At 36.2% G+C, this 26,898-nt stretch overlaps 1 protein-coding gene across 1 annotated transcript in view; it reads left to right on the top strand.

Annotated features, from left to right (window-relative positions):
• The window catches only part of LOC103798020 (ATP-binding cassette sub-family A member 13-like), a gene marked incomplete at both ends in the record, with an annotated part of 49,674 nt that overhangs the window by 11,161 nt on the left and 11,615 nt on the right, over positions 1–26,898 (top strand). The window contains 12 exons of the mRNA XM_009070263.1: positions 1,035–1,198; positions 3,910–4,025; positions 5,073–5,206; positions 6,883–7,047; positions 8,553–8,749; positions 10,552–15,258; positions 16,419–16,516; positions 18,372–18,490; positions 19,741–19,873; positions 21,391–21,512; positions 24,097–24,291; positions 26,115–26,279. Coding sequence (XP_009068511.1) covers positions 1,035–1,198; positions 3,910–4,025; positions 5,073–5,206; positions 6,883–7,047; positions 8,553–8,749; positions 10,552–15,258; positions 16,419–16,516; positions 18,372–18,490; positions 19,741–19,873; positions 21,391–21,512; positions 24,097–24,291; positions 26,115–26,279 — 6,315 coding nt within the window. The remainder of the gene's footprint in view (positions 1–1,034; positions 1,199–3,909; positions 4,026–5,072; positions 5,207–6,882; positions 7,048–8,552; positions 8,750–10,551; positions 15,259–16,418; positions 16,517–18,371; positions 18,491–19,740; positions 19,874–21,390; positions 21,513–24,096; positions 24,292–26,114; positions 26,280–26,898) is intronic.

Genomic DNA, 26,898 nt, shown 5'->3' with positions numbered 1-26,898 from the left:
TGTCCCAAATGCATTAGTCTTTCACCCTTGCATTCTCAGAAAGGGACAGGCTGAATGGACATGGTGGTGGATTTCCATTACTGTCAATTTTGTACCCTTCACAGACCACTGGTTTCACTTAAAAAATATTATTGAAATGCATTTTCTCCATATTTGATTGATTGTAACTGCTGCTTCATGAAATGTAGATTTCCATTTTATGACTTGAAATTAGATGGCATTTTTATAGTAAGATTTTTAAATTGCATATAAGATACTTGATTGAAAGGAGCTGTATCAATATGAAATTTCATTTTAGGGATGCAATATAAAATAGAAAGAACGTATTTCTCAACATTAAGTAAATATTTAGTTGATAGTACCCTGTCATTATTAGTAATAGAACTCATACGCACAAGCATCTTTTTGTATAAACAATGCTCATGTTACCATTTTCCAAAAAAGCCCTAGTGAAACATTAGAGAAACAAAGACTGCATAATAAACAAGTGTGATAAATCCTATGTTTCACATAGGCATCTTATTGTGTAGTTGGATAAAAGAAGTAGTTTTACCCCAGTCAGTTCATCTTTAAAGAGCCATTCTTATAAATTATTATTTGAGATCCCCACTCACCCTGCAAGGAGCTGTGGGGCAAGAATGGCATGTCCTGGAGCATCCTGTGGTCTTGATACCCTAGATTTAGAAATTCATTTCAGGGCTAAAGAGCATCTTGTGCTTGAGATCTCAGAGATAATCCTTCCCTTACACAGAGAGTTATACTTCTGAGCAGAAAGAGATTGCTTAGCTTTTCTCCCAGCTACATTTTCTATCAGAGCAGAGAAAGACATCTGAAACAAAGCTGCTATAAGTACAAAGTACCACCAAAATGGTATTACCAAGGCTAGAGGCATGTTTTCACTTGGGAAAAATATTTGGAATGGTTTAAAATTCAGGAGGGTAGGGGAAATAACAGGCACCTGCTTTTTTTTTTTTTTTTTTTCCCTGTTAATGGAAGTGTTGCATGTAATTTTATTTTTGTTTTCATCCATAAAGATGGATTTGAATCAAGCAGAGGAAATGATTACTAGAGCAGAAAATCTGTACAAGCAACCAGATTTCTGGAACCTTTTGCATTCACTCCCTCGTCTTGAATTGAACAGATTTTATACAGAAGAGGAATTAGCTACCATAGCACAGTTTCTAAAAGTTATTCAAAAGTAAGTACTTTTACATTCTTGAAAGTGCTCTGTTTTAAAATTTTACCTGCAATTCTTGTTCTTCTCACTGGCTACTTGATGAAGTAAGCATCCTTATCAGTGTAAAGAGGCTAAAATTTTCTTCTCTTTACCAGATTCTGCTTTTATAGAGCTGTGGTAGGAGCTTTCACCCACACTGATTCCTTCATAACTTTAGTCTTCATCTCTGTCAAACACAGCAGAGTTGCCCTAGGAGTCTTCTATAAGTAGCTTCACGTTAGCAATGCCTGAAATTTGCCCACCATGTAATATGGCTTTGAAATTAGCCTATCTTGTAATATGGCTTTGAACTTTGTAATGTGCTTTCAAGATAGAATATTTACATATGAATATAACAAATTCATAATTTGGATTCTAGTCTACTTAAAATGTATTAGCACTTGGTCAATATTGGGAAAATGACTCAATTTTGTTTCTCAAGTCTCTTGCTGTCAAAATAGCAAGGTTAGGAGCATTTAGATGTTCTCTTGCAAGAAATGAAACAGTAAGAAAGAAGCTCCAGAGACTGTATTCTGAATCAGGTAAAGGACAGTTGGATTCAGAGGAAGTCTTAGCATCAAAAACATAGACTAAGACAAATATCTGCAGAAAGTTTCAGTAAAAATAAGAAAATTGCTAGGAAAAAGTCAGAAATTTAGTTGCCAGAGCAGGCAGTTGATTGTAATAGGTTGATAAGTAATTGTCATTGTAGTCAAGTAACATAGTTACAAAGCTAGCACAATACTCTGGACCTGGGTGCCTGTGGAGGATTGGCCATGAACCTCCCCAGCCTTACCCCATGGCAAAGCAGGAGCTCGAAGACCATGAATGGGAAACTACTGCACTGTTTCTGTCACCCTTGAGCATCCCACTGTCTTTTTTCTAATTAAAAGAGAAAAACAAATAACAAATACGAAGAATTTGATGTCATAATTTTTTCAAAACTGGGAATTAAGTCTCTTGTACAATATGCAGATTGAAGCAATGTTTTTTGGGCTTGTTGTTTTCCCCCCCCCCCCCATACCTGAGTCATTTGTAACCTTATTCCATCTTGTTCTCTGAGCTATTAACATGCAAAGCTATATTAGCTGAGATTGTATCCCAAAAGCAGAATTTTTTTCTGGAGGGTTTGGAGACTCTCAGCATTTCAGTGTTCCTGAGGTAAAACAAGAACTTGGTTGTAAGTTTATGGTCATTTTTTTTTTCTTCTTCAGCAGCAGTAAGCACAGACAGCAGTAACCACTGGCTGCGGTGCTGGGTGAAGTTATGAATCTGTTAATACAATCTCAGCAGCAGTTTCTCTCCCATGAGCCTATAGCACAGACAAAGCGACAAGGGGGCGAAGTGAAGGGTGTTCATGGTTACAGTGTGTGTCTTCCCATGTAACTGCTAGATATGCTGAGAACTTGCTTCCCAGGAAGCATCTCCCTGTTGATGGAAACTAGGGAATGAATTCTTAGGTTTGCGTTGCTTTGCTTGCATGCACAACTTTTGCTTCACTGATTAAACTGTTTTTTGGTTGATCCATGAGTCTTTATGCCTTCTGTTTATCTTCTTCCTGTTCTGTGGAAGAAGGGAGTGAATGAGCATCTGTGTAGGTGCTTGGCTGCCAGCTGGGGTCAACCCACGAGTGATGCAAGGATACTCGGATGTTTAAGTGTGGGTTTGGGGGTTTTGCTTTTGTTTGTTTGTTTTAAAGACTTTGGTGCCCTTCAATGACCAAATTTGCAATCATTAATGCTATTTTTCTTCTCTTGGAAAGCAAACCACAAAACACAATGCTTACTTCTTTTGCACGACTATCCTACATTCTAGAGATCCTATCTAAGGCAGAATTTAACCAGCAGAAAGGTTCCTAAATTTACATCTCCCACTTTCTGGGCTGCACCATGCTTGCTGTGTTTCTCAGAGGTACTTAACAGAGACTTTTCACAGCTATGTGACTAGGTTCAGCTTTTTGTGTTTTTTTTTGGTTGGTTTTTTTTTTGTTTGTTTTTTTTTTGTTTGTTTGTTTTTTAATTATTGCTTCCTCTAACATATGTTGCAAACTCCTGATCCACTCTGGAAAACTGGATTCTTATATGTATAATAAGAAATAATTACTCTAGAGGAAATAACTGGTAAATTTGACATAAACTTTAAGTAGTATATTACAGCTACATTAATTAAGAAATCTGTTTCACAGCAAAGGTCACTGGGACTTGTAAGGAATTGAATAGATATATTTTTATCAATGTATTCTGTAATGTGTTTTGTTTAAAACCTTGTGAGAATAAGTGTTATCTTGCTTTGAAAATTCTTTTTTTTTTTTTTTTTTTTTTATCCCCTGCAGATTGACTGGAAGTAAAATAGAAATATTCTGTGTTGATTCTGCCTTCTTGGGGGGATAACTGGGAGAATCTTTGATTTTGCTCTTACTTTTGCTCTCATTTTTTCCCTCTCTCATTTTTTTTTTTTTTTAAGAGGACATTGGTCCACTTAAGAGACATTTCCTTAATGAAAATTGAGTGAAACACTAACGGTAAAATCTCAACTTGTGTTTTGTCCATGAAAAGTCTAATTTGCTAAAACATTTTTACAACAGTAAAAAATGTATTTTATTATTCAGTTACTTGAAGGTCATGTCTTTCCATCAAGTACTTCCAGGTTTTTTTGGGTGTATAGAGAGCTTTGTTTTATTTTTTCACTTTCAGTACCTTAGCATCATTGAAGGATTTAGCTATGATGCCGTTGGGCCAAAGTTTCTATGAAGTGGTGAAAACAGCACTGAATTTAACTGCTGCATCAGTACAGGATAGCAGTTTAGAAGGTAAGAAATTTACTTCAGGTCTTCCTTGAAGTTCCTCATTAGCATGCTGGGAATATGCAATAGTGGTAACTTCTGGAACTTCTGCTAAATTCCTGATGTCTGAGAACTCGACTGTATTGCTGTAGTGCTAACCCATTTCTTTATTGAGCTGCTTTTTAAGTACTTGTAACTAAATTTAATCAGACTCTTGCAATTATTTAAGAAACAAAGCACATTGGTCTAATATAGCATGTTTAGAATGGTCTTTCAATGGTGAATTTTGGAGAGACTAAATGAATACAAAGGACAATATCTTCCATTTGGCTGAAGAATAGTGTCTTGCTTTGGACATGCATGTTATGAATCATGGCTGGTTTACTTTAAGCTTAATTCTTCTCTTCTCATAAATTCTACTCTCAGCCAAAGGGCTACATTTTTCCGTCTGCTGTTTCACTATGGGAGATGAGTTTAATTAGAAAAGGTAGGCAGGCCCCAGGACAACTCCTCAAGAAAAGGTCAGGAACAAGTTTCATTGGCAAACTGCAGCACACAATTAGATTCTAGGTGCAGCTGTCTGCTCAGCATAGAAGGTCAGGCTAAGAGTAGCATGTGGTCTAAATCCCACTTGACCTGCCAAAACAAAGGCTGAAGTGGTGCAGAGGTGATGTGCTGGAGTCCTTGCACACAGGGTTAACTTGAATTCTCTGGGACTTCTGGTATTCTTCTGGTGTTCTCCCTCTTGGCAATGATTCATATCCAGCCCATGCACACACATCTGCATGACTGGCACCCTGCTGGGTCGGCGGCAGTCACTGTTCAGAGGCATCTCACCATCTTATCAACTACTGGAATATACCATCAGATTAACTGACCTTACCACTAGTGCAAGCATGTATTTTATCCTAGTGAAATTGGTGTTCAGGTGCACACTTCTGCTCACACCCCACCTCTCTTCCCTAAAAAATCCCCTGGAAATACGGTACTTGGATCTCATCAAGTATGAATCATCAAGAAACAGCATAAACAAAAGGAAAGAATTACGTAAGCAGAAGATTTTCTTTCTTTCAGCTTTTCAATATAATCTGTCTCTTGGGGATGTTTTGTGGAATCCACATGCTGTGAAAGCAGAACTTCAATCCAGGTTTGGTTTTGATGGTCCTAATGTTGAGAAGCTGCTAAGTTATACAGCACAATTAACAAAGGTAAATCACTTGAAAATGTAAGTTTCCTTCTCTTTCATCTTTGTTTTTTGTTTATACCCTGATGGGGTTTTTCCTGCCTTACAGAAGCTATAGTCATATTTTAGACTTGTGAAGCAGCTACAAGAGTGTTAAATATTCTGGCCTCATTCCCATCACAAGAAATATATTTAGCTTCAGCTGACATTTCTGCACATGAAGATGCTGATAGGTCTAATTGAGTACATTAATGAATTTATGCCTTTCTCAAGTCACCACTGAGTATGGCAGAGTCCCAAGTTTACTATCCAATCCTGTAGAGAATTTTGAGGATAGCTCTACTAAGCTTTTAAACCAAATCCTTGGTTTGAATCTGCCTGGATTAGCTTGACTGGTAGCATTTTTCATCTGGTTTGCTGGACAAAGGATGCCTGTCTCTTCTGTGTTTAAATTATGGCATAATAAGAGTCCTTTCTTCTCAGTTGTACAATCTTGATATGAATATACTTGACTGAGTTGTCTCAGTGGTGCTTAACCAAACGTAACAGTGATGCATCAAATTTAGAAGAAAATCTCTTTCTAACCTATCTTCTAGACAAAAGTGGGCTGTTGTGATGGTTTGGTTGGTATTTTTGAGAAATTTCTTTGTGTTTTGCCAGGTACAGTTTAGAGTTATATTGCAGAAGAGCTCATTGTAAAAATAACAGATTTAAACAAAGGGATAAATTATAAAGAAATCTTGACTTTTGAATGGCCTTTTGATGAAATATCAGTAATGGTCTGTTTGATCAACTGAACGGAATTTAACTACAGCTTGGTAGCTATCGTTGACTGTGAAATCCCAGACTACTCACTTACCACCTATTTAAGCTAAAATCTTAGTATTTTTTGCTTGTGTTAGAGCATTGAAGGCTGTCAAAAAGTATGGGGAAATGTGTAAACCTGGGCAAGTCTGTTCCAAGCATTTCAATTCTGTATCTAATGTCCCATTTTGTTTCGTATCAAAAAATCTGCAAAACTTTTCATAAGTTCTTTAGCCAAATTTGAGAGGATTTAGGATGTAAAATATCTCAGAAAGAGAATAGTGGGGAGAATTGCAATATGTGGAATTATTATTGTGTGCTTTAATAGTATTTATATGATTGTGAATAACAAATCTTTCATCTCAGAATTTAAAAATCACTCTATGAGGAAAAAATCTGGTCTCTTGGCCATACTGTTGAAACCCATCAACTTCAATTTAAAACTAGTCTGCAGCATGTAATAATTGGTCAAGATTGTACTAAATGTTTTTATATTGGTAGTTTTTATGCTTTATGGTTGTGAAGTTGCTTCAATATAGTTATTTTGCTATAGTTGTACTGTGCCATCATCAAGTTAGTTCAGCATCAGCCTGCAAATTACTGTAGAAGTAGCATCACTGATGTAGCTACGTGGTGAAAATTCCTTGCATATACAAGTGTCATCATTCTGCCTGCTGTATGAGTGCCTTAATGGAGCCACTGGTATTTTATACAGCACTCTGCATGTGGGGTACTCTGAAGTATATGCACTAGAATATGGGGACAGATCAGATGGGCTTTGTTCTCACTGAAGGAGGCTACGTGATTATTTTTTTTTCACTAGATATGTAAGTTGATAGAGAGATAACACTCAGCAGTTCTCTTGCGATACTCATCAATTTCTTATGTCCCTGCCAGATTCCCACAGGAGAGACACTGGAGCAGTTTGTGTGCTCTGCTCTGTCCAGTGTGCCAGAAGATGAAGCAAACAGAGAGAATAATGGAGAGGGCTGTATTTCTGCATGGCATGAGGCCAAACTGTATCTTGTTCATGCTGTCAGCAAGCTCAAGCTCTATGCACAGGTACACTTTAATAAGTTAATAGATCAAATTCCTAATTTTTGCATGTAGGCTGTCAGCAGTAACTCAGTTAAAAGATCTGAATTATCTATTAAATGTTATTTTCATGAACTTTTTTCGTCTTGCTAATAAGATGAAGTAATCTTACAAAAAATCATTGCAGTGGAAGTATTATCTATCACCATGTGCCCACTTAATCCGATTTTCTCACTAACTGAAATTCAGATTTGAAATCTAATAGGCAATATAGTGAAATGTACTGCACTGCAGAAGCCTGTCAGAGGGAAGACCCTTTTACTAGCCCATCTGAGATTGAATGTTGGGCAAAACTGAAAGCTGACTGGAGGTGCCCACTGATATAATATGTAATTAATTTATTTTGAACCGCCCCTTCACTATCTCTGGCAATAGTGGCTGAAGCAGGTGGAGCGGGATGAAAGTAAACCTCCAGTATTGCATCCTGAAATTCTTATCTGGTAGAACAGTTTGGCATGCAGTCTCTATAATGACGTGTGTAGTTGCATGGAGAAAAGGATAAAACATTCAGATGTTTCTTAAGGAAAGCATCCAACTGCCTTAACACTAGTGTTTGTTTTTATACTGAAATATGGGGGGGTTTCCTTCAAAAATAATGAACTGTGTATCAAGCTGCTCTGGAGATGTTTGCGATATCATCTAAAGAAAGCATGTAGAGCTTACTGTGTATTTCCTCAAAAACGTAGTCTTTGATAAAGACTTCCCTGCTGTATGATGACTTGAAATAATAATTTAATGTGATTGTCAAAACTCATGCACTAATTCCTATTGTAGGTGTAGGAAAATCCAGTAATAATTTCAGCAATGATTTAAGAACTTTTAGCAAGGGTTGACATCCTTGTGATGGCAACTGGAAGTACTATAAACTGCTGGTCACTGAATTTTCCTGGTGACCAGAATCTCTTAGAGTAAATCTGTTACAACCACTTGGCATTAGAATAAAAGTAATAATGGAGGAAAGGAGAGCAGTCAGTAGGTTTGGCCAGGCCTTGGTGTGCCTTATTCTGGGCTACACAAAGGGAGTATGCAGGCTCCTTTGCCATCCCATTGTGTGGTGAAAGCCCAAAAATGTTAAGGCTGCTGCCTTCCATTGTGTTGGTAGTGTAGGCAGAAGTCTGGTAAAGGAAGCCTGAGTAGTTAGCTGTGAAGGTCTGCTCTTGGCTGGTTTCAGTCTCATGCCACGTCTTTACCACTCCTGGGTCTTTGGGCAAGGACAGCACCACACAGGATGGTAGCTCTCTGTATGATGTAGGATGTTACATTGCCAACTTGCAGGTCAGTCAAAACTGTACTGAAAATCAGCCTTTCTGAGGTGAGTCATTTCAGAGTCTAGACAAATTGTTACAGAGGCATTTTACTATCATTGTTAATTGTGTCAAGGTTTTTTTAAAGCATGCAAATTCTGTGTACTGTCTAAATAAGAAAGCTTTGATTCTCTAACAAAGTATTCTATTTTGCATTCAATCTGCTAGGTAATTAAGCAGTGGCTCAGCAGCAGCAGTCTCTCTCAGAAGCTCTTTTTGGAACTTAAAAGAATCATAGCTGATTTGATGCCTCAGCTTCTAGATGACAGGGAAGCCAAGAAACTTTTTTTGCAGATAAATACCCTGATCCAGCAATGGAATGAGAAATCAGACGCGTTCTTTTCGGAAGGATATACTGATGATTGGTAAGTTATACTTCTCTTTCTGCAACTTGGCTTATAAAGTTCAGATTGACCTGACTATTCTTTTTCACATTGCATTTGATTAATTTCTGGGTTTTGTCTGTTTTGTGTGTTTAGTTTTGTTTTTTTTAAATTTTGTAATTCAAAACTTCATATATAGTCAAAGAAATGTGCTGATGCTCACAAATTCTGAAAGAGAAATTAAGTCTGTGCTTCAGTGTACAGCTACTTAAAAGTTCAGCAGAGGACCTGAGTACTGCATGGTCAAGACTCATGAGAATCAGCAGCTGTGTATAATTGGGCATTTTGGACTAGGACCTGAATTCTTTACTTTGTTCTGCAAACAAAGTTTAATTCCCACAAATAATTCCTGTAACTCAGTAATGCTTCCTGTGTACATCAAGCCCAGAGCATCTGAAATATTTGGGATTTTTATTGTAGGAGTCAAAGGCATGGTACTTGTGCAGGAGATCTTTTAACAGAAGTCTGCTATGGAGAACGGAGGTTTAAACACATAGAATTAATTGTATACATATAGTTTCCAATCTCATCTAGGGTATTCTGAGGCTAAGATTTCTCTTGATATTTTTTAACTTTTGTTGCAGTTTCAAGTTCTCCATTTGGTTTATCACTTAATGCAAATGTTAAGCAGTTTATATCTAGGTATGGCTGTGAGTTCTGTACATTTTGTCAAGCTGTCCAAACCTTCCTGATCTGCAAGATCAGGAGATGACTTAAGTTGTAGATGCAGGGAGTTAATGTTTGTCGGAGTTGGAAGAGCCCCATCAGGAACTGATTCTTCCCTTGTTCTAACTGCATATTGGATGACTTACTTCTGGGAATTTAAATGTTGGTCTCAATTAGGCATTGCTTGTAATAGCTCTACTTGTTCATGTCAAACACTGTCACTGGAGGAGATATTATTCATGCTGTACAAATGAACATATGAGAATGAGTTTTAAAGACACAATCCATTATGTACTGATAAGAGAGAGACTGCAGTCAAGTTGTTCAATAATTTAGTAGTGCATATTGGAATTTGGTTCTTATTGTTTGCAGTATACAATGTTTTGATTGCAGAGTCCTGAATCTGGAGAAAAAGAATGTATATTTAAGAAGGTATTTTCAACTTTGCGTTGGAAGGCTCTTTTTTCCATGCACCTAACTCAACCAATCTTACAGACCTAGTAAATGTTTTTTCTTTTGATAATAGTACCAACACAATGGAAGCGTCAGTTGGAGCATTCCAGTTTTCACTGTGATTTCATGTTTTATCTTTTTGGAGATATTAAAATAGCAGTGTTCATCTATCAGCCAGTCAAATGGAATTTTTAGCCTTCAATAATTACGCAAAACAAAATTTCTTTAGAATTCTTTGAAAATCAGAGGTTTTGATCAATTTTCTTGTTCTTTTTTATTGATACGTTTCTTTCTGTAAAATAATTAGTCTGTGAAGCACGGAAGCTTTACCTTTTTTCAGCAGCTGAAAATATGATGTACTTAAAGGGGTTTGACTCTGCACAATTCTTTATCCTAGATGCCCCCTTTCAGGTTTTGATTTTAATGTGGTTATGACTTTTCAGTAAGTTCTTTCACATTTTTGAAAACCAAAGCAATCATCAATTTGTGCTATTTCAGGTTTTGTGGTGATCTATTTGTGACTGCTGTTTAAATTATATTTGTAATTTCTTTGAGTTAAGTATATAAACCTAAGTTCTAAAATTATAAAATATGTTTAACTAATTCTTGTCTATAATTGCTGCTAGGTAACTAAGAACAAAAAAACTTGTGCTTAATTTTTTCAGGATTTTGACATCTTTCAAAGAGTTTTTGAAGAGAGATGAAAACTTAAGGGTTTATGGTGAAAAGGAAATGGATCATCTTATTAATCTTCTAAAAGTCATAGAAGATATAATATTTGACTTCTCAGCTTCTTCAAACCAGTCTCTAATTAAAAATGCCTTGAATTATGCAATTACATGGATGAAAGATTTTGCTGAGGGGAAGGAATCTGCTGCCAATTTCTCACTTGCAGTTTCTGAACTTCATAATAAGCTAGAAAAAAAATCCCAGCCCCTTGAGACGTTCTGGACAGAAGAGAAGACAGAAGTTTTCTGGTATATAGTGGAAATTTTGTTCTATGAACTTGATTCTAGGCTTTCTCATTTGAGTCAAGTGGAAGAGAGGGAGGTAATTGAGACCTTATCCAGAGTTATCTCTTCCATTACAGAAAATAAAATCCATAATAGAAGTAGGGTGTTGCTTAAAAATATCCTGACTAAATGGCCAGAGTTAAATATTACTGCTTTGAACCATTTAAAATATTTAAGTGAAAACTTTGTAAGAAACCTCTATGAAGTTGGATCATTGACTGATGATCATGTCAATGTGTCTTTCTCAACAGTTCCTAGAGTGAGTAATGCCTCCACTTTATTTCTCTCAAATGCAACTTTTATGTATAAGGTACAAGAACTAGGAGAAATTGTGCATGATTTCCTGAAAGACATTCAAAAGTTAAACAGTACTAGTGTGACCTCACTTGTCCCAATACTTTTCTCTCTGTCTCAGAATGATGATCTGTTCTTAAATATTATAAGAAATAGCACTCTGTTAACATTTCTTTATGAGACCTCAAAAGATATGTCATCCTTTCAAGTATGGGATGATTTCCAAAATAGGGATCTAATTTTTGATTTTCTGTCTGAAACTTTTGATCTGCTCTGGAATTTCACCAGCAAGTCTCTCTGTGAAAAGTTACCATTCATTTATAACTACACAGAGTTTCAGGCTCAGTTTCTTGCACAGAAAGGAAAAAAAGAGATGCAAGTTGTCTATGGCACTCTGAGCAGCCTTAAAACTTTATTTATTGATGAGGAGCTCCAAACAGCTGCCTTTTGTTATTTGGAAGAGTTTCTTGATATCGCTCCAGAATGCCTTGGAAATAATGAGTGTGCTGATTTTTATCTAGCAAATGTTACTTCTGTAGAACATTCAGAAGAGGTTTATAACTTACTTCTGCTTCCATTGGACATTATTCTGTCTAATTTAACAATTTTAGATAACGTAACTGTGCCTTCTGCTTTGCTCTGCACTTTCACGTGGCTTCAAACCTGGACAGAGATTTTTGAAGAAGCATCCAAAATCTTAAATTTGAATTCAACCTATTTTGTCTCTCTAAGAAATGATTTGGCAAATCTCTCTGAAAGTCTCTTAGATGTGACTCATGACGAACTGTGCAATAACACAGCTATGGCTATTCTTGAAGATACAAGAGCATCAATGAAGCTACTAAAAGTCATATTTGAAGAAGGTGGTGATTTAAATGCATGGAAAGATTTTGAAGCTTTCCTTGCTAATCTTCAAAGTGTGTTTAACAATGTAGTTGATGTCTCAAGCTTGCTTGAAGGTAACAGTTTGGAAAGTGTTTTAGAAATGATGGGAGTTCTGATAACTGAATTGCAGAAATCTGTACTGAAGGTTGTTAATGGTGAGGTTTTGAATTCATGGCTAGATACTTTCATCTTAGAAGGATCAGAGGGAGAAGATAGGGGCACTGGTGTATTTTCCATTGGAAATTCCCTTTCTACTATTCTCAAGCTCTCCCAAAAGGAACTTGAAACTATTCTCTCTGAGATAAATAACACATCTGCTTTCTTTAAGAGTGTACCTCAAGACAAATATCAGCATTGTATCAGCATTTTCCAGAATATTACCAAGCTGATTTTGTCCAATACTCTGAAAGACATAAGCTATTTGCAAACAAATTTTTCATCTCATCTTAATTCCTTTCTAAACTTTTATAGTACAGTGGATGAAGCAGAGGATTGTAACAGATGGATACATGGATTAAGTAATCTCAGTGAAAAATACAGGTCACCTTCCCACCTTGAAAGCACAAAGCATATTTTATTTCTGCTGAAATCTTTGGGAAACACTGAGAGAGATGCTAAGCTAGTGAACATGATGGACTTTGTTAATTTGATTTTTAATTTGATACTCCCGGAATGTTCCCAAACTGGTTCTGATGTGATTTGTGTAAATGTTTATTTCAATATTATAGCAAAAACTTTTAAATTTATTCTCCCTGAATTTTATCTAAAAGATGACATTAGTGTGCTTCAATTTATTTTTAAACTTTTAAATAATTCTGGAGAGCAAATGCAAATGGTTGTCAGTGATTTAATGAAGCACTCATTGTATACATCAAATAAGACCCATTTTAGTCCATCAATCCATGGATTTAACAGGACTTCAAGAGTGATCCTTAGTCCTTTTCACCACATTCAGCTTTTATCAGTAGAAATTTTGTCAGAAATTCAGACTCATCTGAAAAATAAAACATTCGAAGTCCAAGAAAACAGCTCCTCTCATTTGGACCTTGACACTGAATCTTTCTTGCATGAGAAAAATATCAGTTTGCTGATGGAGTTCTTGGAATATGTGACTAGAAAACTAAACTCAAACTTGCAGAATGAACACAAAACATTGCCACAGAAAGTGATAGAAACAGTAGCTCTGAATATTGAACTGATAAGGAAGGCACTTAAAATTTTCAAGTCTCCTACTTTTACTGCCTTTCCATTAAGAGATGAAAAGGAGTTTCTAAAACATATGGTAGCCTTGGTGCAGAACATGAGGAACATGGATGCTGAATTATTGATAAGTCAACTCAAACAAGTCCAGAGGAACCTAAATGATTTCTTTAAAAATATCAGACTTTTTTCTATTGAGAACTCTGAGTTAGGAACGTTAACAGACTGGTGGGATGCATTTGAGAACATGTCGTGTTACTGGAACCTGACTGGCTTATGGGAAATAACACAACTCTTTGAACAAGATGAGCTCTATGATGTAGAAGATGTGTTTGACCTGCTCCTTGATGTCATCAGTCTTACTGAAAGGTTAGCTCATGGAAACATTACAGAAGCACTAACTGAAGTATATGCTTTCATACTGACTCAGGAAGAAAAAATGTCAACGTTTACTGATGAGGAGTTCTCTGAACTAGTAGAAGATCTTCTAATGTTACTGGAGATATTGGCAGACATATCTGATGAGCCTGAAGAGGTCTCCATTTGTTTTTATGTAGAATTTTGCTGGACTCTCACAACAGCAACACCTCAGATTGATCCCACTGTTGAACCTTGTGACTTCGTGCTTAGCAATTCTACTCTTAGTTACGATGCAATCATTGAAGTCATTAAGGAGCTTAAACTCATCACTCTGGAAGATGATTTCTCATGCTTAATGGAAGACTTTCAGATGGATGTTGCTCGCAATGTGACTTGCTTTTTTCGTCAGATCAAAGAATGGAACTCTGTTCTTTTGAAGTTTTCTGAGCTTCATCATATGAATGGCTCAGTTCTCAAAGAGCTGCTAGATTTTTGGAATGAGCTATCCCTCTATGCTGTACCACTGCAGGCAAATAATACATATGCAATCAATTGTTCTTCCACACCAAAGAGCCAAATGGCTTTACAAATTGTAGAAGCACTGGGCAGTGTTTCAGTGGCAGAAATGGAGAAGGACAAAGGTCTTCTTGAACAACTGCGTGATCTTTATGGCGGCCTAAGCTGGGACAAACAGTCAAGATCATCACTTAAAACTGTTCTTACCAATGTTAAGAGTATAACCAGTGAAGTTTCTGGACTCCTGGATGTAGAAGCTGTTCGTTCTTTTCTTTCTGTAATTCGGCCTTTAATGATGCTGTCTTCTGTTGGAAACCAGACATACTCAATGCTGATGATAATATCAGCTTTAAATGGAAACAGCAACACATCTGATAAGTTTGAGAACTTCTGGTTTCATGTAGTCACAAGCATAGAAGATTTATTGGTGAATTTTAATGTTACAGACTTACTTGCAGTGATAGACCAAGAACTTCAATTGCTAAAGTTAGTCACTGGACAGCCCTCTTCAATGGCTCCTGATGTTTCAATACAGCAGTTTAAGATGTCATCTGAAGATGCTAAATTAAGAAATTTTGGAGAGATACAAGACATTGTGAAGAACTTTCTGTGTGTGTGTAACAATAGAAATTATTCTGAAATAATTCATGCTCTAATTATCCTTATGTCTAATGAAAGTTTGTCAAATGACATGCTGCTGGTTGTCAAAGACATTATTGACTTTCTGGAACTATTCCAAAATAAGCCTAAGGAAAATGACATTGATATGTTGTTTGGTGATGGTCATCTTAGCAGAGAAAAATTGAATAGTACTCATACTGCTGATTCAGTTTTACTAAACAGTCTCCTTCATATAATTGCTGATCTTGCTGTTATAGAGGAAGATTTACATATAAATAATACAGAGCTTTGGATTACTGACTTCTTTGGTTCATATTTTGATAATGCACAATATAGAGAAGCTTCTGCTCAGTCCCAAAACAGAACTCTGGAGATCATGCAAGAGATTTTGGAAATAATATTTCAGTCTACCACAGAACATGATGGGAACAAAATGAAATTATTACTAAAGGATTTGCATAAGGATGTCGTGGCAGAAATGAGGTAAGTGTTTTCTGTGTGCTCATTTTGATAAGTGTGCTGACAATGACAGAAGGGCTCTCTGTTTGTGAACAGCTCAATCAAAACTTTTATTGTGCACTGTTTCATTTCAGATTTTTTGCCATCTTATGTTGTTCAGACCAGCCATATTTGGTATCACGTTATTGACTGTGTTCCAGGTTATTGATGTGCTTAGTTATCTGTATTGATACTCTAAGTGTTTTCTTCAGATTTATTATAGAAACAAATATTTCAAGATACAAGTGTTTTAAAATTATTGCAGGTCTGAACACTGAACCCGCAGTTACTGGTGGGTAACAGGCATTGTTTTTTAAGGAGTGCTTGGGACTATTGCTTTGTGGTATGTGGGATTTTTATTCTTTCAATATCCAAGTGTAGCTAAATGAAATTTCTTCATCTTTGTTAATGCCATGCTATGGTTATAGTGTTAAGTTGTTCAGTTTAACAAATACAGTTTCTGAGGGTATCTTGAGCCTGAGATAATTTCTGTTTATGCAGATCAAATGTAATCCAGTAGCAGAGGAAATGTTACTTCAGGAAAATGTTTACCGCCAGTTTATTTAATAAAAATGCTGCTAGATGGGAGTTGCTGCAGTAGTACTGAATTAGCCCACAAGAAGGTTGCTCCAAACAACTCTAGCATGTCTTGCTGATGGAGCTACTGGTCATACTGACATAAACCAGGTGGTTTATTTTTCCCACATGCTGATTATCAGAGATTTTGAGTATTCTGCTCTTTGCTATCAAGTAAGCATATACTGTGGGCTCTCAGTATTTCTGAAGCCATTACAATTTTGCTTATTTTTTGAAGGTTCTTTCTAGCACTCCTAAGGTTTGTTGGTTTTGTTTGAATTTATTTTTAACATGAAAATATTATAATCTGACTTTTAAATAGGTCAGACAAAGGTAATAAGTGTCAATATTGAAATCCTTATGTGGTTCATTGAAGACTGCAACTGTATATAGTCACTTGTTAAAAATTTTCTGTGGTACACTTGTTATGAAAATAATGTTTTCTTATTAATGCTTCTACAGAGCAGCTGAAATCTGCAAGATTCTTCAGGAACATTTATACCCTGATAGTGTCATACTATTGCAGAAATTGCAGTTTACCATTTTGAGTGTTCTCAAAATCTTTTCAGGTTGGTTACCACAATAGTGATCACCATATGTGTTAGTACTGTAATGTTAAGACTTTACTCTAAGCAAACATTTGTTAATTTGGGTGATGCCAAGCAAGGCAAGCATGCTGATGCCTGGAAATTAAGCCAACAGAAGCACATGAAAAAATTTGATGTGGATCATGCAAAGGGATGATTTCTTTCTGGAGTGGTCATGTTAATTCAAAGTCTCAGTAGAAGCAGGAGGTCCTGCTGCTCACCTTCTATCATTTTTAGCTGCGTGCTCTTCCCTTCCTCCTGGGCTTACTTTGACACATCAGGACCTCTTCTTTTTATGATTTCACTCACAAACCCATCAGAAGACTATGCATTTGGATTTTGTCTAACCTTTTTTACTGGATATTTTTCTGCAGGGCTAGTGAGCTGAGTCAAATCACAGGGTTTTTTTTTTAATGAGCAGCAGTTGCCACAAGGCAGCATGTAGCTGACAGTAAAGAATAATGGGGCAAATATTTAAAGGAAGCAGCACCTCTCACTTCTGGCCATGTCAAGCCAGTCAGTTGGTTACCTGTAGCTGAATAACTTAACCTTCAACAACTTGTTCAAATTTTAATGTGTTAGGCTTGTTTTATTCCTTCTGTATAGGCCCCCAAGATGTGCATTTTAAAAAAGGCTTTATATTGACCTAAGAGTGTAATGTCATATTATGTTTTCTTTGGAAAACCAAGGCCTCTGCTTTTCAAGCCTCATATTGTAACCAACTGTGCCCTGAAGTTTTTGCAAAGAGCAATTAGGAGGCATTAACCTGCCATTCTAGAGCAAAGGATGAGATGTGTCATGTCTTAAGCCAAATTAATTTCCAAAGAAAGCATAATATCCGATTACAACCCAATTATGAATGTCTTCTCCACTCTCCCGTGACCAATGTAGTTTCAAAGAGCAAAATTGTAGCGATGTTTAGCTCAGAATAAGTGATACTGAAAATATGTGCAGGTACCTGGATCCTGTCTTTGACCTTTGAAGAACAGTCTGTTTATTGAGAGAACTGATATTAAGGAACTAAGTTTTTGTCATTCTTATTTCAATACTCTTGTCATAGGGATGTTTCATTTGTTACAGAAAACATTATGAAACCTAATGAGAAAAGGTGAAAATTGCTTGACTTGGTTTGCATTGTTGAATTGTATTGTACTACTTCTATGACCAAGATCAAGGTTGGCTTGGTTTAGAAGCAGTAGTGAATGGTTATTGCTCTTCCTACTTGACTTAGGAACCAAACATAAGGAAAAGAGAACATGGGGAAAAAGAATTATCTTGGTCCTGTTACAAATCAGAATTCAGCAGTCAAGTAGGATTCCTTCTCTGCTATCACATGTACAAACCCACTACAGGAAGGGGAATGGAGATCTTTTCCAGGGGTATGGGGGTTGAAAGTTTGTGTAGAAACTGCCTCCATGGATGATCAGGTGAAAAATTTCCCCTATATGGATTCCTTATTTGTACATATGGCCAATGTCTATGTAATGCTGTTTCCCTCCCCTTGGAGTTAAAGTTTGAAAGTTACTGCTCACTAGAGGGTTAATAACATCCTGGTATCTCCACAGGGAAATAGAAGCAGGGCAGCCTGTCTGAGGAGGAGGTAGATGTGGTTAATATACACAGCTTCTCAGACTTATTCTTCTTGCTCACAAAGAGTAAATATGAAGTTTTCTTCTCTGGTTCTGTATCGGGTTTTGATGTTCTTATAATTGATCAGGAAAGTGTAATGGAAATTGAATCATACTAGTCCTTCTTGCCCTCTGCAATCATACATAAATTTAGCTAGAAATATTTCTCTGTTCCTTAACACATCAGGCTTTCTTTGCTTTTGAAAACTCTTCTGTCCTTATGAGCTGGCTAGCTTTTAACCTGACTCCTGAATTTTTTAAAATATTTTTTAAAAGACTGATTCAACCTGAACATTTTCTCTTACAGAAGAACCAGTTGTCTTTGGCAACATTTTCTGTGCCATTACAGAGTGTAAAGATGGATTAACAAGTCACTTGCTCCTTGCTGTCATTGAAGGGATCGCTGTGGTTCGAGATCATTATCAGGTCTGTGTGTTTTCCACACCTACAAGTGGACTTTACAACATGCATTAAACTTTGGAAACTAATGGAAGTTTCCTTTTTTCCCTGCTGTCTGAATGATGAGTCCCCACAGTGGCTATACAAAGCTAAGGTTTATATGGGTATAACTCTGATGCTTTTGATAATGATACCCAGAAGTAATTATTTAAGTAAACATTGGTGATCTTTGCAAGTTGTAAGCGTGGCTAGAATAATTAGATGTCCTATAACTAGAATAACTAGGTTGTCAATCAATATCAAACAGCAGTCCATTTTTAATTCCTCTAAATTTTGTCATACTGCTAATTTAATGAATTAGAGTACATTTATACTTTTAAATCTTCCGAGGAACAGTTGTGAAATCAAGCTAGATGCAAATAAACTTCCAGCAAATAGTCATTCCAGCTAAAACAGCAATTGTGATTACCAGTTTGGGTCATCTTTTCTTTAACAATGCATGAAATGGTGAGCAGGTGAGAGCAGTATTTGGCAATTAGACTCATGCAGAGTTGGAAGCAGGTCTTTGGACAGTGCACACGTGTGCACACAGAGACAAAATACTGAAATCATGCTTTTATTATAGTATTTTCCTCCACTTTATGAAGTAGCTCTGATACCTGGACATTTTGCTGATATGAACAGCAATGTTTAAAAGTAAACAGATGACAGAGGAATCACATATCTCAAAGCAGACTTTGCAGACCAAATGCATTTCTGTAGTCACCACCATTCTGTGACCTATTTCTGCAAATATTTAAAAAGCCTTGCAAAATCAAAAATGTGAATATGCAGGAGAAAACATAGAAGTACCTACTATAAGGAGAAAAATGCATGAAAAACTTCGGGGATGGGTATCAGATTGTTTCGGTTTATTGAATGGAATCTGATGTTGTTCAGAACAATTTTGGGGAAAAAAAAGATAAAGATAGCCTAAAGTTAAAAAAAGAAAGAAAAACTAATTTAATTTTGAAGCAAAAGTAAAATTAAAATCTTTGCATTTTGAATCTCCTTGACAGGCTTGTACAAATTCCCAATTTGGTTGGTTCCAAAACTCATATATTTGAGAATTCCTTAGTTCTTGAAAACATCTCGCTCAGTTTTGATTACTAATACAAAGAGTAAGAGTGTTACCTTACCCATATTCTCATTTGAAAATATGCATCATTTAGTTGCTGAGAGCTGCTACTTCTGTGATCTCTCAAATTTACTAACCATATGATCACTGTGTTTTGCAGGATGTTGAAAGATTGTGGCCTGCTTTCAACAAGGGGGATTGTGAGACTATGGCATATATAAACCAAAAACTTTCCAATACTTTGGAGAGCTTCCTGGGAGCCTTGCTGAGTACCAGCAGTGACAGCTGTGAATGTCAGCTAATGTTGGGGAACATAGAGAGACAACTGCAAATGTAAAGCCTTTTACATATTGGTATCCCAAATGGTTCTTTAATGTTAGCGGTATTATTCTGTGCATATGTCTGTGTTCCAAGTTTAGTATCCCAAATGGTTCTTTAATGTTAGCAGTGTTATTCTGTGCATATGTCTGTGTTCTAAGTTTTAGAGGATAAATACAGTCTCTTTAAGCTTTGTTCATTTAACTGAAAATTGGTGGATACAATGTACAAATTATTTAAGTAATTTAGAAAAATTCCGGATATTTCTAAAAGCCCTTAAATTTTTGCTGAAGATCTTACTGCTCCATCAGCTGCATGCTTGGATTGTACCTAAGATTTTCAATTTCCTGTCACTTCAGTTAGGTCAAAATTTTAATATCTAAATTTTTTAAAGCCATTTTGCTATGGCTTGTCCTCTCAATAGCTTTTTGCAAAACATTAAGCATTCAGATCAGTTTAGCAGTTCAAACAGTCAGAAACACAGGATTGTGCTTGTAAACCAATGGGCTTGAGCTCCAAATAATTTATGATATTTGCTATTCACTTGAGAAAAAATAGTAGAATTTAAGTAAATGAATAGAACTTCTCCTAGAGAGTATTTCAAACTTGCTATGACTTAGTTCTGATACCTTGTGAAACTAAGGCTATCATTTCAGGGTGACTGAAAATTTGGAGTTACAGTTGTCTGAAAATCCAGCGGCAGCTCTTCTTCAAAATTTGAATCTCCTGAATGGTGGGTTCCAGTTTTCTTTTTTTAATGGTTACTGTTGTGTAATTTTGTAGGACTATAACTGTGCTTTGTTCCTCAAACTTCAAAAGGACACTGCTTATGGAGACTACTGACTTAATGCACTATATTTTCATTGTATATTTGTGCATGTACACGTGCTTGAGTTGACACAGGACAGCATAGTTCATTCAGCCAGAGCCTCTCCAGTAAAATGTGGGGATTAATTAGAAAGAAGAGAGGACTTAAATTAGTGGAAGGAGAAAAATCTTAGAGGACTAAAGGCTGTTTCACGAATTTCAGATATTTTCATAACATAGGGATAAACCCTGTGCTTTTATAGGATAATGCAAACAGATGCACAAGCCCTTAAGTCCTGTGCTTTTATAGGATAATGCAAACAGATGCACAAGTTTGCCAGGAGAGTGACCTTTGAATTTGAAGTGAGAATGAATTACATGAGATGAAGTTTTCATCCTTTATCACTGCTCACAGTAAATTGAATGAAAAGGGAAATCTAATTAAGCAGATGGGTACTGTTGACACTATTGTTCCTCTCTTCCAGATGTGAAAGTCAAGGAGTGTGATAGGATAATGCAAACAGATGCACAAGTTTGCCAGGAGAGTGACCTTTGAATTTGAAGTGAGAATGAATTACATGAGATGAAGTTTTCATCCTTTATCACTGCTCACAGTAAATTGAATGAAAAGGGAAATCTAATTAAGCAGATGGGTACTGTTGACACTATTGTTCCTCTCTTCCAGATGTGAAAGTCAAGGAGTGTGTGCAGAATCTTACTCAGCTGAGGCTGGACATTGGTTCTTCTGTCAATGTCTCTGAAGAAACTGTGAATACCATCTTGGAATCTAGTGTCTCTCATTCGAAGGTAAAAGATCAAGAAGAGGTGCCAAATTAATGGGTCAACCTATAGCCTGATGTGCCAGCTGAAACAAAATGAGCCATGTTCTTTGTGTGGGATTTTATTGCATATATGTGGAATACTTTTGTGAGTTTTAGGACTTCAAAATAATTATGTTATGCATTAAGAGATCAATTTATAGTAGCCCTAATCTTCTGGTCTAAATTCAGTAGGGTTGGACTTGATGATATTTGAGGCCTTTTCCAACCCAGTTTGAAAAAAAAGAAGAAAAAAAATGGCACTGCTTTATTACTTTCAGCAGTGTCTTACCCACTTGTGATGACACAGAATTTGAGTGTTGCTGGTGCTTGCTACTGTAGAAAAGATGAGGATTTCTGAACATACCATTTTGTATCTTACAACCTCTGCTCCTTGCAGTAGAGTAGTCTTATGTATTTTTTTAATTCCTTTTTATGTTCCTCACTGTTCTTACATTATCTTACCAGTACCTTGCTTTAGTTTCACTTTATCTGTTTTCTCTTGTGTATTGTGAATTTTGTGAGTGAAACAATGTGTGTTATTATTGCTGTGATGCCAGTGATCAGTAGAAAGAATGAAAAATGCCACCTAACTAACAGGTTCTCTCTCCAGTTAGCGTTTGTATGAGTGGTAAGAGCTGCGAGTACGTTTGATGTAAACTGATCAGGTCAATCGAGGAGCCACTGGGTGTCAGTGCTGCTCCACTTGCAGAAACAGTCACAAGTGTTCGTGGTAAGTGCAGCTGTTAAAAAGGCAGTTCAGACCATCATAACTACTTATAGATGATTTGTTCTTCTGCGTCTTTGGCAATGCGACTGCCTTTATTGTTAGGTTGTTATTGTGATTTCAGTAAATGGTAATGTGAGAAGTAATCTGGAATTGATTCAGTTAAATGGGATTTGGTGCACCTTTGATCCTTTGGAATAATAATGCTAATTGACTGAGTTGTCAAATTACTTTCCATCCTTACTTTTAGCCAGAGTCATATGTTGAGCTTAGATATATATACACATCTCACATTTGCATATGTATACAGAATTTTTTGTTTGCTTAAGTGCTTAATTCCTCCCCCAGTCCAACTGGAGCATTAAAAAGCCTCTGTCTCTTACTGTTATGTAAACTGCACAAGTACTTTTTAAAGCTATAATTTAAGCATGCCCATTATGTTTATGGTCTACCACTGTCTGATAACCCTAATGATAGCTGCCGGCCCATTGCTGTCCTGTATTTCTCTCACTGTATACTACTACTGTGCTTGCTTCTGCAACAGCAAGAGTAAGCCTGAGAAATGTTTATGCTTATTGCTCTTGCCCATAATTTCTGCCACGATATTATGCTTTGGCCATGCTCATCAGTATGTGATTAAGTGTTTTGAAATATCTTGAAACCTGTAACCCGAAGACTATAAGTATTCCTTTATTGAACGTAGGAGTCTGGGTTAACTCTGGTACTCACAAAGCTGTTCAGAGGAACTTAATCTAGTGGATAAAACATGGAATGGGTTAAAACTGCTTGTGGGGCATGAGAAAATAAATTTTAAATTGTATCATGGCCAAATCTCCTCCACAGCAGGAAGTCAAAATCAGTATCCATTTACGCTATCAGAATTATATTCGTATTCTGATACTTGTAGGCACACATATCAGAAAGGCAAAATTCTGTTCCAGAATAAAAACTGAGAAGTCAATAAGTTGGAAAATAAAATATTAATAGGAATTAAAGAGTTAAATTTCATATTCTGGCAGCCTTTGGCTCCTAATTGTATTTGCTTGGGGATCTTCTCCCTTATTGGGTAATGTTGCTAGCAAGACATGCATTCAGTGGAGACAGTAGAGGTAGGATCTATCATAAGGAGTACAGTGGAATCCTGTACTTTGGCTCCTATAGGCTCCTACAAAAACTTGTAATTTTTCTGGATCTGCTGAGAATGGGTAGCTAAGAACTCCTGAGATATCTGTACTACAAGCACTTGTCCTTTGATGTGACATTTTTTGTAGGAAGAATCAAACCATTATCATCCCAGGTGGTTTTATTGTAGTCTCACCCAAGGTCTACTTAAGAATTTGCCCCTTCATCTGCTATTAAATAATACTTCAAAGAGGTGTTTAACTGAGAAATGTGAGCTGGCTCAAAGTAAACATTGTGCCATACAGACATCCCCAAGTGTTAAATTTGTGTGTCCTTTGAAAGAAGAAATGACCATACTGTTTGATTTTAGTGATTCATACACCTAGATTTTGATCTTTAGGTGTTTCTGCTACAAAGGTGTATATCTGCTAGAAGGAGTATGTTCAGCATTGTAAATATGTCTGCTTATGGTATGGATGCTCATGGAATGAAAGACTGATCTATGAACAAATGAAAGTAAATCTCTATAAGAAATACACTTCATATTTTTATATGTACACAGAGTATTACCAATCTGATATAGAGCTGTATAGTTTATTATTTCAAGTCTGTTGGTGACTGCAAATTGTCATGTTACTGTGACACAAATTTTCACCTTATTGACTATAAAAAATGGTGATGCATTTCAGGGAGAAAATTTTTTAATACACATACATTGTGATAGGTTTTTTACAGTGCCTTTGTGGTAGCTTTAACTGGAAGATGTGATGAAGAAGTACTTAGCCTGCTCCTAAAACTGCCTGAAAGCAGTAAAACTTCCCTGGTAGTGGAAGAATTATGTTCCTTACCAGCACTGGACTTGTATACCATGTTTGTACTGATTATACAGAATTTCAACTTACGTCACATCATTTACAAGGTAAGATGGGAACAAAAAAGCATTTGGATCCTGTGTTTTTCTTTTGAAGGTGGTCTAAAGCACTCAGATAAATTAATTCTATTATTTCTTCAGATGTTCTTTCTCTGTAAACACTGGACATATGTCATTGTTTGTCTTCATTTAACTTGCTAAAACAAACACAACAGTTGAAGAATGGTGTTGATGCTACTGCATTCCATTTCTTGCTTCCTCAGGAAAATTATCACTGAGGAGTTAATTATGAAAGCTTTACAGAAAACACTGTAGGTCAGAGACATAGTTTTATTAATCTTTAGCAGAGTTTGCAGTTCATGCAATTAGTTCTTTATTTGTAAGTGTGGAAGATTGAGCTGGCATCATTGGAACTAAAACAAGCATAGGAGATCATATTGCAAGAATAACAAAATTATTTTCTAGGAAGAATTCATAGCATTGTGGAATGCACTTTATTTGCTGTAGAAATCATGTTGGCAATTCAGCTGGCTCCTTCAAGAAGGAGCTTTTCCAGCTCCCAGTATGTGTCTCTCTATAAGGGCCAACCTCCTGTATTTCATATGACCCAAGATAAATGACTTTGACAGGAATAATACAGTTCAAAACCATAATGAGGGGATGCAAATATCTGTAGCATGACTGTATATTATCTACAACTGTAGATAATCTGGGATCTAGTGTGGGTTTTCAGTGATGTGTTTTTACTTGTAAGAGCAAAATTATTTGTTGGGGTTTCTGATAGAAGATATTTATTTCAGTTCTTTTGGGGTAATTTATTGACAGAACATAAGGTGTTGTAAGTATGAATAAATGAAATATAGTTATAACATTGGGAGGAAGAACATTTTGTTCTAAAGCCATAAGTGCCAGGTTATATTCTGGATGCTGCATGCTCAGTTAAACAGGTTAACCCACAGACTTCTAAAAATTTGACAATTTCCCAGAATGGGTAAAGATACCAGAGCGAAAAGAAAAGATTTCTACTTCCTGTTTTTTTGTTGCTTTGTTTGGGGTTTTCTTGTTTTGGTGTTTTTTTACTGTGTAAAAGTAGGTGAAGGCTGAGAAGAAATTTAAGCACTGGCATTATAGTCAAATAAAGGTGGATAAAGTAAACGTAATCAGGGGAAGCAACTGAAAGTATATAATGAGATTATACTGGTTTTATTATCATGCATAGGCAATGAATCAGTTTTTATTATAATATAAATAATCCACCAAAGCAAAGGGAATAGGAAGAAAACTCATAATGCCAAAATTTGCCTGGTGGAAATAGCAAAGAGCCAACTGAACTTAGGTCAAGTAGGGAATGAAATGCACACAATTATTTTAGATATGAAAAACGCAAAGGCAGGAACAGTGTGACAGCAAAGTTAGTTGCCCTTGGAGTCATATTAGACAACAAAAGTGCTTGCTGGATTTAATTGAACTTACAAATTATTTTTAAAATATTAAATTGTTGCATTGAACATCTTTAACCTGGTGAAGGAAAAGTTCTCATTTACACTGAATTCTAAGGGGAGAGGATGTTGCAGATTCTATTAGCATCTTGGGCTGGAGAGCTCTTGTCAGCTTGGCAGATGTAAATGCGTTCTCTGTATTTTAATTCTTGATTTGTCATAGACCAGTTCTAACATTACCAGAAAACTTTGCTTCAGCTTAATTTGATAGTGACTGGGGAGTTATACTAAGAGACATTTTGTTAAATATGGTTTTTAGGAACACTGTATAATTAGTTTTAGAAAGAGCTGAATCATTTTGAGTGTTACATTGAAAGGTTCGAATTTGTTTCAAACTGGAATTTATTGTGTTTTTTTCCCTACTTTTCCAAGATGCAGATACCACCTGAGATAGGCAATGTTCTAAATACACTGCTGGATGTGGTTTCTAGTATCAGCTCTCTTCTCAATAAAGTCCACCATGTCATGGAAAAGCTTCCAGCGTTCCTTGAAGGAATTCAAAATATTGGTGTGTTTGACATCTCTGAGTTGCAGCAGGTATGTGTATGATTTCAATATGCAAAATGAATTCCCATTGTGAGGGACATATGTTCAGTAAGGAGGCACACTAATAGAAACAGCGTTCTAGAAAGTTGGGCGCTTAGAGAAGAGAGTCCATAGACCGTAGGAAGATTCATTTGGTCTCTTTCAAGCACTCTGGTAATTCTGAGACTACTGATGTGTTTTTTCTGTAATCTCTTTTTTTTTTTTTTTTTAACGTATGAGTTACTATGGTATTAGTCTACTAATTAACAATTGCATCTATTATCTGTGATTTGGAGATAGCCATGCCTTTTCTGCTAATGCTGTATTTTTATTTTTGTTTTTAATGAGCAGACTAGTATTTGTTTATAAGAAAGCTTTGCTTTTTTTAAAGGATAAGGTTTCAAGATAGCATGTGCAGTTCTTGTATCTGCCATGTGTTTCTGTTTGTGCCATGTAAAGGGTTTGTGTGGTAGTTCTGCTAGACTTTATGAAAAAAAAGTGGCATGAAGTGTGAGTGAAGATACTTCTTTTGTCCCTGCCTTTAAGGGCAGTTGCTATGTGCACATCTACACAGCTAGCTCAGTGGCAGATCCAGTATTGAACAAATCAGAAAAAAGATTTCTGCTTCTAA

Source organism: Acanthisitta chloris, unplaced genomic scaffold (genome assembly GCF_000695815.1).
Source record: "Acanthisitta chloris isolate BGI_N310 unplaced genomic scaffold, ASM69581v1 scaffold28082, whole genome shotgun sequence".
NCBI lineage: Eukaryota > Metazoa > Chordata > Aves > Passeriformes > Acanthisittidae > Acanthisitta > Acanthisitta chloris.
This window is presented reverse-complemented; position numbering and strand designations above follow the sequence as displayed.